Here is a 17,883-nt window from a genome sequence, read left to right as displayed (position 1 = left end):
TTGGCAACCTTTGGATTGTTTTTTAACTTTAGGGGTAAGCAAACCTTTTTGTTTTCCTGAGGTTTCACTCGGTTTTGTGAAAAGTATTTTAGATGACTTAAATATTCGAGCAGTGTTTTATTGTGAAATATAAGGAGTGACTTGATTCTGAGAGGCTGCGTTAAATGTGTTTTTGTTTGGTTCTTGTGAGCACAAAGCAGTCGTCAGGACCTTACACGTGTGTCTGTGTTGTATGATAACATAGTAAGCAAGGCCCTGCATTGAGCTCTAGTTTAATAGTGTGTTTGTATAGCTTTTCAAAGAGCAGCCTGCGTGTTCAAGGCATTGATTGTTGCACAGTCACATGCTTTGTATAAATGCTGATAGACAGCTCTTTCTTGAATGTTGTCTTCATTTGTGCCATGCAACTTTGGCTGATTGAAGCTGTCTCTGCTTTTTTGAATTTGTTGTTCTAAACTGTCTCTCATCAGAATTGAGTTTCTGTTAAAAAAAAAGAAGAAAAAAAAAGAAAAAGGCAAGCAGCCCTGTGTTTTTTGTTGCTAAAAGCTTGTCTGTTCTCCTAACAAGGACTTTTAGTGCCTACCCCTGAGTAAACAGTTGGTTTTACAGGTTCACTGAATTCACTGAAGGACTTAAATAAATTAATAGATGCATATCCTTTATTTTGGTCTCGTATATTTTACAATTTATTTGTATTTTTCATCAATTCCACACTTGCATTATTTTTCATTTAAATTATAGATATACTATCATCAATTTGACAAGGTTGACTAAGTACAGCTGAAGGCAAGGGTACTGTGAACACAATGAAAACAGAACGACACCTTTTCCAATTTGAGCCCATTTCACCAGGGGCTGCAAAGAGGAGACCATCATTACATTTAGACACAGAGCTCAATTACACACATCATAAAACAGGTAAACACACAACATGAGTACACACACATTGTAATGAATTACTGCCAGTACTTCATGTCTTGTTGGAAAGCAGTTGAAGACTATTTCCAACCATTCATGGAGGAAGCAAAATAAGATGATGTTACATCAGAATGTATTATTAGTTGATTATTTATTTACTTATTATTATTAGTTTTTTTTTTTTATACTTATCAATCATTGAGCTTGACAACTTGTGGTAATGCACCTATAAACTGAAATTGCAAGAAATTTAAAGAAATACAAGAAATAAATAGATGTCAGTATGGAGAGTACCAAAACAGGAAATGTCATGTCATTCATTAATACAGTACAGAACACCAGGCCAGAAAGGGAACAAATTTTGCTTTCTATATTGCATGTTGGATGACACTGTGCTTTCCATGATTAGTTTTCAGAGGTTTTTAAAAATGGTCACCTCACAGCAAGAAGGTTTTGGGTCTGAACCTGCTGCAGCCTTTCTGTGTTTGCATGTTCACCTCACCCTTTTATGGGTTTTCTTTGGGTGCTGCAGCTTTCTCAAAGATGTGCAGTTTAATTGGTCATTCTGTACATGGGAGTGTGGATAGCTATCTATTTCTCTCTGGTATTCAGGTATTGTTGTTTGTTCATTGGAAATACAGTGCATTTTGGAAATAAGTTTAATGAATAATGCTGCTGTTGAGAACCCTTTTTGTTTGTGGTGACCATTTTGTTGTCGGGTGTTGAGGACCTAAAATGATGTTGCACTTTGATAGGTAGTCAGTCAATCATGATTTTTGGAATGTTTTGTGTCTCAAAGAGGCTGTGGATGTTTTCAGTAATGAACCTGATCCATATGGCACTTTTTTCAATCCTGTGTTTTGTATTTCCAGCTCTAATGGATGTATAATTGCTTGCTTTATGAGTACTCGGATCAAGAGGAGTGAAATTGTGCGCTCTCAACAGTGAAACGCTGTGCTGGTTCTGGAGGAAAAAAACAGCATCACAAATGCTTTTGTAAAAAAATAAAAAATCCAAAGGCTATGACGCAATTGCCAAAGATCTTGAAATCCCTGCTTGAACAGTTTGTAATCTAAAGTTATCATTACGTTTCTGTTTTAAAACTGTCAAGATACTCCCAGGAAGTGACCCTAAGAAGAAACTCAATGAGATGAAGTCTGCCAAAGTTGGTGCGGATTGTAAAATAATAAAATACAATGCAAGACATCAAAAGTGCTTCAGGTTGACCTGCAGCGATCAGGAGTAGTGGTTTCAGTCATTTGCCGCATACTAAACCAAGAAGGGCTCCATGGGCTAAGGCTAAAGAGGACACCACTATTGCAACCAGGCAGACTACGGCGAAGTACAGCGCACTGGCCACAACAGACTGGTAGAACATCTCCAACATCTTGCTGCACACATTGAAGGATCGAAGTTTCCTCAAGAAAAAGAGTCGACTCATCCCCTTCTTGTAGACAGCGTCTGAGGTGGATCACCATCTCTCTGGTCTGGCCGGGATTGCACCACTTCTCGTTCACATACATTGCAATCCCTTCTCCTTTCTTCTTACCGTTCTATGCAACGTCTCTATCCGCCCAAAGAGTGCTGAAGCCGGGTACGGCAGCATTGTGGTCCGGGAAATGTGAGTGCAGCCATGTCTCAGTGAAACAGATGATGCTGCACTCCCGGTACTCCCTCTGGGTCTTAATCAGCGCGCCGAGCTCATTCATCTCATTGGCCAAGGACCTCACGTTCCCCATTACAATCACCGGTACCGATGGTTTGTATTTCCTCCTCTTCGCCTTCAACTTAGCGCCAGCTCTGCATCCCCGACGTCTTCTCCGAAGTTCCTCCAGGATTTCAGGTCTCGCTCCGGATAGTAGCAGTGGTTGACTCAGCGCAATCAGCTGATCCCGAGAGTAAACAATGCCCAAACTTCTCAGTCCGTGTTTCTCTGTTACAAAGAGTGAAAAGAGTAACAGAAAAAACACAAGGAAAGTTGTAAAAAAGGTACGGTCCATTTACCTCTGACCTGAAGTGTGTGGAGTGAGACGTTGACATGTTGCACACAACCATTGTGTCAAATATTTAAGTCACACTCATAGGCTGTTGAGGCTTAAGCTATAGACAAACCAACCTTGAATTTTTTGTCCATCCCAAAGATATGAGTGCTCTAAATTTAATAGGCTTAAATATATATTTTGGTTAATAGCATATAGGCTATATGCTAGGGAATGGTTGCTTTACGATAGAGTTTCAAATTTTTTTTTATACAGGTTCTCTGGTCATCAGTTTAGTCAGCCAATGGGTGTCCTAATTCCTGTTTCTCATGCACTCTTAATACCACACTGCAATATATCTAATTGAAACCTGGATTTCTATGTGTATATATACAGGAGCCTGCTTTAAAACAATGTGGAAAAAGTTATTGAATGAATCAGATTTGTATTTTAGAATTCTTTATTTCATATTCTCTTTTTGCCATTAGATAAATTGGTTCTTTCTGGTCCAGGCAGATTGCAGTTTATGGGAGTGGAAACTATTGAGGAGATACCTGTGTTTAGCATAAATATTTGTTTGCAACAGTTGTAGTTCTTACAAAAATATTACAATACAAAGACCAATTTTAATCACTGCATTCTGCAAATAAATTATTTTTTTATATTCTGTTATGATTCCTGAAAAGGTTAAAAGCTAAATTTGTCATTAAACTGAAAGATCAATAACACCTATAAACATTTGATATTCTAATAGTGTCTCCAAGCCTCCAGACAGTTTGTTATTATGTCTGCAAAATTGAGCAATAACAGATTCCACACAAAGGACAAACTAACAAAAAAAACACTACCATTAAATGTTTTTATTGATTGTACTTTATTTGAGCCTCGGCAAGATTCCAGGTTTAACTAATTATTGAAATATCCTAACAGTAGTTGTCAGACATAAAAGTAGTTTTGAGTATTTATTTTATATCATCAGTTACTGTTCAAATATCAGAAAAATAAATTAGCAGATTTCTTATAGTTGACTTTTTAAAGAAAATGTCGGCTGACTTAAATAAGTGAAGTTATAACATACTGTACATTATGCTGGTGAAAAGTTTATTTTCTATATATTTCTTTGGCTGCCGGTGTGGCCAAAGCTCTACATTTTATTAAGACCATGGCTGCTGTTAGGGGGTGCCCAGTGAAATGGCTAAGCCCTGACTCTCTTTCTACATCGCAGAATGGGTAGGCATTAATCTGGCCCAGCTGGACAGACGGAAATTAATGATCATTTACACTGACGACGTAATCAGGCTTCACGCTGTCCTCCGATACTAAATTGCTTCTTTTGTTCCACAAGATCGCCGTCTTTCTTTCTCCATCTCTCTCTGTCAGTATCTTTCTCTTTCTCTCTCGCTCTCAACTCTTTTTTTTTTTTTTTTTTTTTTTTTCCAGGTCGTTCTCTGTTATCGGTCATTAAGTGCTGTGTTTCCATGGAAACAGCCAGTTTGGCAGGAATTGGCATGCTGTAAAAGCGGCCCCGTGATGTTCAATATGGAGAACTATCTGCCTTCCACTGAGAGCTTGTCCAGTTTAGGGTCACGCCAAACCCGTTCAAGTCATGCTGCAGAGCCCGGAGTTTTATTGTGAGAGAGCGGAGATGGCTGACATCTCCCAGCAGGAATAGATATGGGATGTTGTTAAGGGTGCACCCCTACCCACACAAAGGCATACACATGGCAGGCTGAAGGCGTCCCTGCCATTCCTTATCTCTCAACCGGGTTTGTATAGCTGTCCCCTTAATACCGTCACTTCTAAGAGCAGTGACCCTGTTGGCAGGTTACATGGGGGGCTGTCTGTGTGTAATTAGGCTGCGCTCTGTATGTAATGACTTAGCATGAAGCCGCTCACTATCGGGCCCAGCAGACGGCCACTGTTAGTGTCACATAGTGGCGAGGAAGAGGTTCGGCCATTACCAAGGGCAAGCCTATAGGACGTTTTGGCCGCTTTGCCTCTCAGAGGGGAGGTTAAATTAAGTTCCTGACTCAATGAAAAAAAAAACTATCGCTTATCAAAAGGCAAGAGGGTTAAATATTCAGTCTGGGAGGTTTGAAATGTAATCTGCTCTGTGAGTTTAAATTGTCTTTAGATTCCTCCCTCTCTGCTCTGTTCTTGCCTGTGGTAAGACAGAGATAAGTGGGCCAGAACAAAATGGCTGTCATAGTGACTGTCACTCAGGTATGTGCTGGGCCTGCAGAGTTGCACATAAAATCCAGCTAGACATCCAATCTCTGATATATAAGGCTACTTCAAAGCCAATATTGTGAGACTGCGTGTTTCTATTTAATAAAGAAGTTCACAGCAAAATACAATCATCCTCAGATTTATACCAAAAACATTTTTCTTTCAAAGCATTTCTTCAAACGGATGAGATCAGTCCATTTTTTTTCTTGCCGCAGTTTCCTTTAGTTTTTGAATTTTTAAAAGGCTTTTGAAACGAGATGAAATGTCTAACGCAGATGTATTTCAGGTGGTTCAATGAGTTGACTGTTGGTTTGATTCCTCAGCTCTTCCTTGAGCAAGACACAAAGTCCCAAATTGCTCCTCATACTTGCCTATTTCAGGTAAAAACAATGGTAGTTGCTTAGAACAAGGGGGTTTGCCAAATGTAATTTAGATGAATGAAAATGACAAATTCTGAAAAAACCATCTGCATCATCATTTGGATTGAAAACAGACTGGAATTATTATCTGCCCCCATTATCAGATTTTCATTGGTTGGTAAGACAATATTATTTATGTGAATTGGTAGTAAACAAAATTAATTCTAAGATTTTTTTTGTATTTTATTTTGCCTCATCTGTAATATTTGTGAATTAGCAATGTTTCACTGCTGTACATCCCAAGCACGATATTTCCAACCATTTGAATTACATAATAAGCCCTCATTGACCTCTGCTGCTCTAATACCTCTACGAGGCCTCTTCTCCAAATTATAGCTGACCCATGCTTGGCTGTCTCTGGCCCTGCAAGTTGCTTACTGTAAACTCACTATTCATTTCATATTTACTCATGTTTTACAAGAGAGAATTTAGCAGGGGATATTTAACTTGTCGAATTTACAGTTGACAGAAGCAGTGAGGCTGCCAGGGAGATGGTACTTTTTTGTACTACTTATAGTCCAACACAGGAAGACAAAATCACATTCGAGTCTAGTTGCCGAAGCTTGGTAGAAGTGGTCTGAGATGCACTGAGCAGCACTTATGCAGCGAGACAGATTTGGCCTCTGTGTAAGAGATGATGTGAGGATATGAGCTGCAAAGGAACACAGACATATGGCGTGAAAGAGCAGTGGTGCTTATACTTTCTGTCACAGATGACCAAAGACCAACATTAGCATAAGCAGTGAACTGTAAACCAAAAATAATGCAATTGGACTTTGATCATTTAAAAACATAATGAACCAAAACCACTGTCTTTGCTTTAATATCAGATGTTGAGCTGTACAAAATGCATTTTAAAGAGTAAGCCAGGTCTTCTCAAAATTGCTGTCACTGTTGCTTTGAAGAGGATGATGCAGTGTTTAGCTTGCCATTTTTATCAATAGACTGGAGCAAGTCAAGCTCACAGTTATACTGATGGACAGGTGCCAGGCATCATCAGTGGCGTGGAAGTGGCGCAGTAATTAGTCAAATGAGGAGGAAGTGGAGAAGACTCTACAGAGAGAGAACCCCCCTGGGGCTCTGTCTCCTTAGCAGGAGGACCTCCGTGGCCCACTCAAACAAACACAGAAAAACGCAGACATGCCAACACAAATTCATGCACATACCAAAATGTAATGTGCACAGTTTCACACATTAAATCTTTTAGATACAGATATGAGGAACTTGCATGCCCCACGAAAGTAACGCACATGCCCACACACACTCGCACAGATGCACATCATGTGTTATTTTGATACTGCTGAGTTAATGTGATGGAATGGGAGATGGAATTTGGATGATTGTGTGTTTGACATACAGAAGCCCCTGACAGAGCCATTACTGTGACAATATGCAGGCAGTTTTAGTGCAACATAAAGTATTGGATAGAGGCAGTGGAGAGGGAGGAGGTTGAGGAAGTCAAGAAAATAAGAGAAATTGTGGATGGACGAATTATAGGGAGGATATTTTTGCGGCTGTCTATTTGAGAAAACCTGGTGGATGGGAAAAACAATTCCCTACCATCAGCAAGTTAATAAAAAGGCTGCAGTTTATCTCTGTCGAAAAGACAAATACCCTGACTGAGGGAGGATGGAAGGGAGAAGAGGAGCAGGAGGGAATGGTGCCCCACATTTACCTTCGTCCTTCCCCGCTCCAACAAGTCACTTACTATGAATCCCTCTGTCCGATAGTTGCCAGCTGGCAGGCTGGGTTTCACTGAGCTAGTCCTGTTGAATTGTGCAATCACACAGCACTTCTGCATGACCCTTTGATTCTGCTGACAGGGCTAATTAATGAATAGATACAAAACCGAGCAGTTAAAAGATCGCTGTGGGCTCCATCTGCCCAGCTGGTCATGTTTGTCCTGTTGGTTAGCACCGTCTGTGGCTTGGCAAAGTGAATATCCCCTCTCATACTGTCATATTGGCATGCTTTGTTTGGAGAGTCAAATTTCTTTTTCTGCTTATTTGGGAGAGGAAAAGGACCAATAATGACGTGAGACACCGAGTTCAAAGTCTGTTTTACTTAGGATTTTGATTGTTTCTTCAACAGTTAAGATGGACTACAATGATGAGTCTGTTATCCAGAGATTTTACTCACTAAAACTGGAGTTACAATCCCTTTAAGAGGCCTCTATATCCTGTAAAATGTGTCACAGTAAGCTGTGGTCTAAGATGATAATTGCATCTCTCAAAATGCTTGTAAGATGCAATGAAGCAATAAAGACAGCAAGTGTAAATACACTGATGACATTTCAACGAGCCTGTACAGAACCTGCAGGTGAATAGGCTATTTCAGCATGGAGATTAGACAAGGCTGAGCGTATGCTAAATCCTGTCTCTGTGGGGTGGTTTGTTCATGTGTGTGTGGTTGTGTGCACATGAATAATGTTTTTCTTTGTTTCGACCTGTTTGTATCTCTGGTTGACAATCCCTCTGCTAATGTTAGAGATGCTAACCCCTCCTCTAACTCCCTTCGTTTCATATTCCTGTTTCCTTTTTATCTCTTATTTCAAACTCTCTCCATGGGGTCCATGTAAATATTTAGCGCAGCCTTTGTTTCCTATGAAGTGTGCCTGGATGGAGTCTACTCAGAGTTACCTTGTGTTGGCACCGGCACCCTGTTGCCTCTAATGCTGTGTTTCTTTTGCATACTGTTACCCCATATGTCCTGAGGATCCGTCTGAGCTCTGGCTCAGTTGCGCTCACACTAGATACAACTGACAACAAATAACAGGAGCAAAAATGTTGTGAACTCGGCCGCATTAAAAAGCAGTGTGGTGATCAGAAAGACCAGGACAGGCCAGAACAACATTGTCTTTGTCCTTCCTTCTCTTGTTTCTTCTCTTCTCTTCGAATTGTTATTAATTCGAAAGGAATTTTTGTGTCATTCGATATTCGTTTAAATGTAATATATTTTTTTTTTTAAAGTGACAACCCTAACATGCATTTTGACTAAATCAGTAAAAACAATTAAATGAAGACTTATAAATTATTTCTAAGTAAAATCTAATGACACTGTGTTACCACACTGGCCTCTGTGGTTTGCGATTGCAGAATTTTTCTGTTACAATTTGGTTATTTACATATCTTTTATCAACAATAAAAAGTGTAAAATTAGCCTTTTAAACCTTGAATGTCTCCGTTTGTAAATAGCTATTAACGGATACAAAAAAAAGCACTCCAACCTAGTTGCTTAGCTATACATAACAGGCCCTTGTCAAAGTATCTTCGATTTTACACCTGCCCATTTCTCCTGCATTCAAAATGGTGACTACAGGAACTGATGAGAAGAGAATAGGCTGTTACCGCTAGGGCTAATCAATGTTGGGTAACATTGGCTATGGTTACTAGAACGTAAACCTCACCAAATTGAGTAAAGTGCAGGACAGAGTTGGTAAAGTTAGCCTGACTCAGATTACATCCTGGGCCAGGGTTGTGATACCATGACAGTAAGTAGGTACAACACTGGTTATGCTGCTCCAAAAACTCTGTAAAACATGTCCAATATTGCTCTGAGTGGAGCCCATTGCTTCGGCATGCAAAGACATCCAAAAGTTGACTGATCTGTCTGCCTAGTTATGGTTGTTTAGCTGTGATCAGACCGTCAATGTGCTGTGGCATTTACTGAATGAAGAGTCCAGCAATTCAAAGGAAAGTCATTGGTAAAATGAAAGGCTTCGTTCTTGTTTTTGGCTCATATGAAACACAATTTATGAAATCTACTTGTGTAGTGGGCTGTTTTTGTTCTGGGTGTGATGCAGCAGCTAATCCTGGTGAACAGTCAGTAGGAGAAGATGCCATCAAAACAGGCGGCAGATTAACTGTATACATGTTGTCCATTGCTGACACGCTTGTCTGTCTCCTTTTCTTTTCTGTCTCATTGGAACAGAGAAACTAGCTTGACAGTAGTATTCAGTGTTTTTGCTTTTCCTGCATCTGACTGGACTCTTTTGGAGGCCTCCAGTCCTATTGAACTGTGAGAGGGTTCTGGTGTGTCTTATCGAGCTCCTCCTGGGGGCTGCGGCTCCTCCCTATGTGTTCTCTCTTATTGAACTCTTCCTGGGGCACGTGGAAGCTGGGTCTGCTCGGCAGAGCCCACTAATATTCCTTAATGATGTGGCATCTGTCTCTGTCAACTTCTGCGTTGCTGCAGCCAGACGTGGCCTATTGTGGCTGACTTCGCAGAGAGATAAGCACTCTCCTCCCTTAGACACAGGCGAAGGGACAATAACATCAACACTACCAAAAAAAAACCATCAGTGCTACCAGCGAACACAGCAAAAGAAGTCAACAAAACAAGTCTTTATATAAAGTGGCAGAGGCAGACAGAAATGTTTTTCATTTGTTATCATTTTTACTGTTTTGACTTTCCTCTGCTCCGTTGATGACGGAGGGAACATTTAGAAAAATCCAAGGTTGGTGCGATAACACAAGCTGGTATTGAAATTTTATGCAGCATTAACAAGATTTTTTTTTTTTTACGATGTCACTGAAGCTAAGGAGCACAGGAATTGACTTGCAAAGCAGTGGAATTCTTTGATGAATATTTGGAGCCAGCTGAATCTGCATACCAGTTTTTAACAGTAATTTTCTGGAGTCTCGCCACCTTCTGCCTTTCCATCTGTGTGTTTACAGTGACGCTCAGGGCTTGGCACACTGGAACCAGTCATCATGGCTAATGATGAAACTGTGAGAATGGGAGTATTTGTGACGTGTGAGCTGTACAGAGGGTGCGAATGTGAGCTTGTGCGGGTACATTACTATGTCTGACTGTGTGTGATTTTCTGTGTGTATTTGACTGTCCTGACTGCCAGAGAAAGCATATTGTTGGCGATTGGCATATTTCTGTCGTATCCTGCGTGAGCGTTAGCAGCAGAAGGTTTGATTGGCCGTCAGTAGCACTCTGCAGAGCCACCTCTCCTCTTTTCCTGTGAGAATGACAGGCCTACACAGAAAGCTGTCTAGGCATCACATCTTTGAGCCAACAGCATAACTGATTTACACTGCTAATTTGCTCCACAGCCTTTCCAATCCATGAATTATCATTCCTCTTTACAGAAAAAGGATATGCACCACTCAACAGTCACATCCACATTTTCTTTTTTTCTGTTTTGAGTGTTTTATGTTTTATATTGTAAAATGCTGCTTAGAGCTGACATTTAGCTAATGTAAATGGTACTTAACCGGCCCCTAATCTTTTAGTGGTAAAAACATCAATCATCAGCATACTTGTAAGTAAATAAATGTCCCATGTAGTAATGAAAAAGTAAATACATTTACTCAAGTGATGCACTTGAACAAATGGCATGTATTTTCATTACATGCCATTTGTTCCCCAATAATGTTCAGATGGAAGTGTTGCCCTTTTTTTAATTGCTACATTTTACAGCCATTGACACTAGTTACTTCTAAAGTTAAAGATTTTACATACATATGAGGATTTTTTTTTTTTTTTTAGATTCAATTTAAGCAGATACAACAGTAACATCTTCCAGTGCTGACCAGCGTATTCAACAGAATGAACATTTACTTTTAACCTTATCTTGGCCCCTTTACTTGAGCACTTTTATCTGTAATTGAGTATCGTTAGTGTTACTTGGTAAATTATCTCAATGTTTCTCCACAAAGAATTAATTTTTCTTGTTTGACTTTGTGGAAATTGCAGTAGACTAAATCTATTTGAATCAAATCAATTCAAGAAAATCATTTAAGTAAAGTCAAATCTACTTCTTATCACCAATGATAAATAGATGTATTTGGATTGTAAGAATTCCAAACAACTATGTTGATCAGTCATAACATATTAGACAATATAGAAAAAACATCATTTTAAATTTGTATTAATAATGAGCACATCTTTCTCTGTTTTGTCTGATTTCTTTTTTCTTTTTACAGAGATCTAATATTTCTGCTGTTTGATCTTTTTTCTTTTTACAAGTATCTATTAGTGGTTTGCCTCAGCTCAAACACTGCATATGATTATCTGTAAAGTTCTCTGCCACAGTGCTTGCATTTTCTCCAGTAGCTGCTCCATTACCTGAGTGAGTCAGGCTCTGAAGCCTTCAAATATAATTTCAGGTGGGCTGTTGTGCTTATGGCTCTTCAGTGATGATGGTCACTCATCTCCAACTTCTAGCTTAAGGGGATTTAAAGTTCCTCAGGCCTATCATGGCCTGCATTACCATGCACTGTCAATCTAGACGCAGTGCTCCTCGACCATAATGCTCATAGGCAGGCTGCAGCTCTGTCTGGTTGACAGTACAGTTCAGTACTGTATCAGAATGGACTGGTACCTCATCTGTCTGTCACAGGAGCTTGTAATGGCCAACCTGTCAGAGATTAGCAACCCTACATTTGTATTAGTCCATTTACATTGATAAAGGGCATTTCAGTGGCTTTTGTCAGGCAAACATCCAGTTCACATAGAAAATGCCATAGAAACTGATGCGAGTGGTGTTTGTGTGACAACACATGATAAACAAAGGCATAGGTCACTGGAGAGGGAAAGACATTGTGTAGGTGGATACAGGAAACCAGTGTCATGCTCATTTAAACTGAGAGTACTCGCCCGCTCAGGTAGATTAACCTTACAGCATCTGCTTGATTTATGTAAATGTAATGGTGGAAATGTGGACAAAATTATCAGCTATCATATATTGAAATACAGGCACAACATTTTATAATGTTGACATATTTAGAATTATTCATTTAGACATCAGAACTATGGAGGATATATCAACATATGCATTTTGGCACAAAGTTATGTAGAGAGATGATGGTATATACATGTAGTGCTCAGCCCTGTGTGGTTTTCTTTTCTGTCCTCTGGCCAACAGCAAAGTGCATTTTGTATATATACGTGCATATAGTGTGATAGATTAATAGTTGTTCTGTTTTTATTCGAGACATGCATCTACTTACTGAGCGTGTTGCAGCAGCTAATTTTCATAGATTTTGGACTACAATGACAGGAGTTGACTAAATATCTCTGCAGACTTTGCACTGAGGAGATAATTAAGCAGGGCATTTTCTGTTTGATGAGTATAGTAGAAGCAGAGATTGCACAATTATACAGTTCATTGCAACCATTTTGAATCCCTAAATGATTGAAGTCACATTAGAGATTTTTTTTTCCCCCCTACATAACATAATACTTTCTGAGTTCCGGTTTAGAAAAGGATTCACAATAATACAAAATAATCTTCTTCTTCTTCTTCTTCTTCTACTTCTTCTTAAACTGTGTGCTGTAGCAAACATACATATATATATATATATATTTGAATCTCTCCATTGGGTAATGTGTTTTTGGGGGATTTTTCTTTTTGTGTTTTGTTTCCAAGCTCAGGGTATAGAAATCTCTGTCTGTGTTGTCTCCAAGACTGCGAGGAAGGAGAGGCAGACCGGAAGAATACTACCACACATTAAGGAATGAATATTGATTTAAAAACAAATTTGACATGGTTTTTAAATCGACTTGAAAAATGCATCTCTTAAAGGATTCGGGGAGTCCGCCAATGGAGCGGAGAAAACTTCTCTCTTGTTTTATGGTTTAATAAGATTCCACTAATGGCTTCTTCCTCCTTGAAAAAAGCCTTCTGAAATGGTGTGCGTGCGTGCACGTGTGTGTGTGTGTGTGTGTGTGTGTGTGTGTGTGTGTGTGTGTGTGTGTGTGTAAATACTCATGATTATTGTATTGGGTCTGAGGGTTAGAACTGAAGGATAACAACTAATTTGTGTGTGTGTGTGTGTGTGTGTGTGTGTGTGTGTGTGTGTGTGTGTGTGTGTGTGCGCGCGCGAGCGAGCGAGCATGTATAGACTGTTGAAGTGCAGACTAATGACTTTTTCAGGATGAGTAGCTGAAGCAATAAATAAAACACCCAAACTAAAAGAATTAAACCACCTGTTTCACTCCTTAAAAAATATTTTTTAGAAGCTTTTGTTTTTGTTGTATTTTGATGAAGTATGCGGATTTGACCTTCACGCTTCACTTTGAGAACTAGTTTAAAGTGTTGTTTGAAAGTAAGCAGGATCCTTATCCCTCAGAGGGCGGCCAAAATAAGACACCAGGCAATCTCATCAGAGTGCTCAGTTGGCATGGTCTGAGCTTCTGGGGCCAGGTTTGCATGCTCAGTGGGCCAGTGGAAGGAAACTGCCTCTGGCTGCTCGCCCAGCTTTCAGCTTGACAGAGACAGATCATATATACGCCAGTGTTTTCCCTTCTTAATTGCTACACATCAACACATCAATCCCTCAGACATGATATTTTATAACTGAGCGAAGGATCTTTGCTTTGGCGATTTTATAAGAAACATGAGAACTGTTGGCGTTAAAACATCCAACCATGACACTTTAGAATCAGGCGATGTGCTGATTTCAGTCTAATTGACATGTTAGCCATAAGCATCAACAGCTGAATGTTAGACAACCTAGATTAGTGTTTTTTTTAATAGTTTTAGGAATGTGACCGCTGTTTAAGGAAGAAAATATTCCTCTTCATGTAGAATTAGCTATATAACGTCTGTTTTAGTAGAACAAGCATGTATGGCAATATAAAACACACTGGTTATTGACTTTCAAGTCAAGTATGTCACATTTCTGCCAGTTTGTGTTCTGCTTAAAAAATTGCAACTGTCTTCATTACTGGTGAATTATTTTTCACATATGGATAACAAGCATTGTCATTATTGGTTAAAATATAGAGCGTCAGTGTGATTCACTACCCTGCTGTGTGTGTGCGCGTGTGTATATATTTGTATTACTCAGGTTGTAGGGACATGTGTGTATGGGGCTAATGTATTACTTATATTATAGGGACATGTGTGTGTGTGTGTAAGAATTACTGGTCAAACCCAAAATCAAGAGATATTAGTCTGCAGCTTGTGTCGCATCATATTATTTCAGATGAACATTTTATCACTCTCCTCACGTCACCTAGTGCCGTCAGGGGAAGGTGAACTGCCATGTTGCGTGTTTGTTATCCTTTTGGTTATACGTTTTGTAGGATAATTTGTGAGTGACATCTCAGGTTCTCAGTCTACAATGTAAAGCTGTTAACTTTGCTGGTGTTGAGTATGTGTTGAATGTGAGAGAAACCGACTCTGGATCAGATTAAAAAGAGGTGTGTACCCACCAAATTTAACTGGTTTAGAAAATGCCTCACATGAAGTAGTATTTCACGTTTTCTGTGTGTGGCGTGTTTTTAAGACATTATCAGTTAGCATGGAAATAATTCCTGCAGTTCTTCGCACGGCCACCTGACACTTCCTCCGAAAGCGAGTCTATCCCCATAGACCCCAGTGTAAAATGCCCAACTATAAAGCAGAAATAAACATGTTTACAGCCTGGTATAAAAGTGCTGTGTTAATAAAAATGTCCCAGCTTTCTGTTCATGAAAACTGTAGAGGGGGGAATTTTTGGGGGACTTTTTTAAGTTATTTCAATTTTATCAAGGCTTAAAGTTTCACGTAATTAAGGATGTGGCTGTTTTGAGTGACAGGTGGGTTCTGTAATAGTTGGCTAGCTGCCTACAGGTTTGAACCATAGACTGTCAGCTGGAGCCATACAGACTGAAACTCTGCACGGTGTAGGTATCAGCAACCTGGTTTCATTCCTGCTGTGGCTCATGCCATGCACCAGCTCTTTCCCCTTTATTTGGATTAATGGGGAAAAGGCGGAGTCAGGCACTACTGAGATGGCGATGGCCAGAGCTTCCAAACCGCTCTCTTCAGTAAACCTACAGGTCTCAGTCCATTTTAAATACAGTCCATTGATTTGACAAATGCATTAAAGCTGATAAATAGATTTTGATACTCACAAGGTTTAAACACCACATGACCATTGTTACAAATAACATTGACCACCCGAGACAGTTTTTAAATGTCATCATTTGGTTGTGTGCTCTACACTGAAAAAAAACACCTCAAGTAAACTTCTTGGAGTAGGAGTAATAAGAAACAGCTCACTTTAGCCCTGTAGAAGTCCCTTTATCAACTGTTGTTTTAGAAGTGATATGAAAGTTTTCTGATTGATTTTCAAAACGTCTTGGCAATTTCTTTGTATATATGGACATAACTAATCAATATCTTTCCACCAGTCTCAAGATCCACCAAATGTAATCATTAGCTACTCGTGAATCAAGTACGACATCAGGCTTTTATTCAGGCTGTTGTGGCTTCAGATTTCCATTTTGAGTTGCATATCAAAACTTTACATATGCCTATATATTGTATTTTTTCTTTCTCCTACCGACCTGAAAATGCAGCATTTCAGGCTAAAGTCGACTCTAATTGCTTTAAAATATTCCTCAACAACAGGCTTTTCCTTGGTTTCCTTCAGACGAACTATACAAAACGGTTTTATGGTGTGAAAGTGTGTCTTGCGGTGTCTTAGGGCAGCAGGATAAGTGGTAATCCCTCGGGTGTTGCTCCGTTGTAGACTACAGATCCTATAGAGAGCTCTGGACGCTGAGTCAGCCTTCACAATTCTTTCAGGGGAGCAGACTAATCTCCCTTCCTCTGTCAGCGGTCCAAGCATCTGCTGTTCTGCTGCTCGATGCCCCTCCTTTTCCAACATCATAGTCCCTTGGGGCATCTCAAACTCATTTCTCTTAATGTTTTATGTGGCTCCCAAAGCCTGTGTCTTTTTATTTTTTTGGCGGGGTCCTACCTGGTTTTATTTTGTATAATTGGACAGTAAGCGTGCTTTATTTATATTCTTTTTTAAGTGAAAATTTTTCAATTCCAATATTCATCTTACCTTTATAGGTTTGTGCGTCCTGATGGGTCAAGGATGATCTACAGCATTAAATTGCTAATAATTTGTCACCAAGCTGTATAGCAGGCTGTTTGTCTTAGTTTTAAAGGAGTTACCAATGTGGAAATACAAGGTGTTCATCCAGCAGAGAGAATCTGCTGGAGTTGGCATTTATTTAATTTGATCCTGACTGCCAGACTGCAGCGGGCTAGCTAAGTGCTGTGCCATTAAGGCTCTGTTCTGTGTTTAAGTCTGCTACAGTGCTGAGGCTTATGGGTATAATGGCAGGCTGCATACTGCCTGCTCCAGAGTAAATGTTTACCATCTTGTGTGCTACCTTGAGAAAAAGCAAACAGCTCCTCTGTGATTTTCTTAATCAAACTAATGGCTCCAGGTAACCTGACCTTTGATTCTCTGTGTTCTCTGTCTGCAGATTTATAATGAGAAGAAGAGCCAGTTTGAAATCAAGAGAAACAACCCCAAGGACCTGGTGGAGAGAGTGGCACGGGACATCGCCAAGCTGCTCAACAGCAAGAGAAAAGCCCTGGAGGTAAGACGATGACGCGCCACATATTATACCAGCTGTGTACAAACACACGCTATGCCCCAGTGTATAGATGCACACAAACATGTTGGATCCTTTTTGTCTTTTCTGGAAAGTGATGTTGCTGTTGACAATGACAAGTGCTATTGTTCTTACAATAGGTTTACAATTTCATTAAAGATAACTTATTATAATATATGTTAAGTTTTTATAAATACTTTCAAGACTTGTTAGAGGAATCTTCTACTTCTGGTTCAGTTAGCCAGTGTTTGTCGAGATGAGCCCGTGTGTTTTGGTTAAAACCATAAATGATCAAAATAAAGCCAAAAGACTGGCAGGCACATTTTTAGTAGGGATGGGTATTTTGGCAAAATCATTATTCAATTTCCACAGGTAACTGTTTGACTATTATTCAACGAAAAGTCCCCTGCAGCACACACAAAGTTAGAGAGACTCATTTACGTCTCAAATTCAAGCTAAAATAATGGCATCAAAGTTTGAAAACCCTTTCTTTTGACAAAGCTGATGTGAAGTATGTGTCCAGCTTCATCTTTGAGGTCGTTATTGTCTCTGCATGTCCAACATCAAACTTACTTCCCCTGGTGACAAAGCCAGCTGTTGATTATTGATCTGTGGATGAACTGTCTGCTTGGTCCACCACGCTCAAATGCCTGTGCCTTCACTTTGGTTTGCACTGCACCCTTAGTTTCTTTTATTTTCAAAAGTTAATTTTTAAGTTTCACACAGAACTTATTGACGTCTGTTGTAGTGTTTGCGTGTTTCTATTGTTGTTCCGTAGCATCTAAGCTCACAGTATCACACTCGTTTTACTGGAGCCAGGTAATGATGTGTTCTTCCTCTCCTTCTTTGTTGCCCAATACCAGTTTGCAAACAGCTTTTAGGTGTATTACCGCCACTCTGGTGGTAGAAAGGCATTACTACCAGGTGCCAATAAAAACACAGAAAAATATGGTTTTTTTTTAAGAAGAAACAATAGTCAG

At 39.6% G+C, this 17,883-nt stretch overlaps 1 protein-coding gene across 4 annotated transcripts in view; it reads left to right on the top strand.

Moving 5' to 3' along the window:
• The window catches only part of cacna2d2a (calcium channel, voltage-dependent, alpha 2/delta subunit 2a), a 139,399-nt gene that overhangs the window by 23,571 nt on the left and 97,945 nt on the right, over positions 1-17,883 (top strand). For all 4 annotated transcript variants that reach the window (XM_069145263.1, XM_069145254.1, XM_069145279.1 and 1 more), the window contains exon 3: positions 16,772-16,888. In XM_069145263.1, coding sequence (XP_069001364.1) covers positions 16,772-16,888 — 117 coding nt within the window. The remainder of the gene's footprint in view (positions 1-16,771; positions 16,889-17,883) is intronic.

Source organism: Embiotoca jacksoni, unplaced genomic scaffold (assembly GCF_022577435.1).
Source record: "Embiotoca jacksoni isolate LCO1_2020_lvr unplaced genomic scaffold, fEmbJac1.0.p SCAF_1, whole genome shotgun sequence".
Taxonomy (NCBI): Eukaryota; Metazoa; Chordata; class Actinopteri; family Embiotocidae; genus Embiotoca; species Embiotoca jacksoni.
Note: the sequence above shows the minus strand (reverse complement) of the source record. Positions and strands in the feature narration are given on the sequence as shown.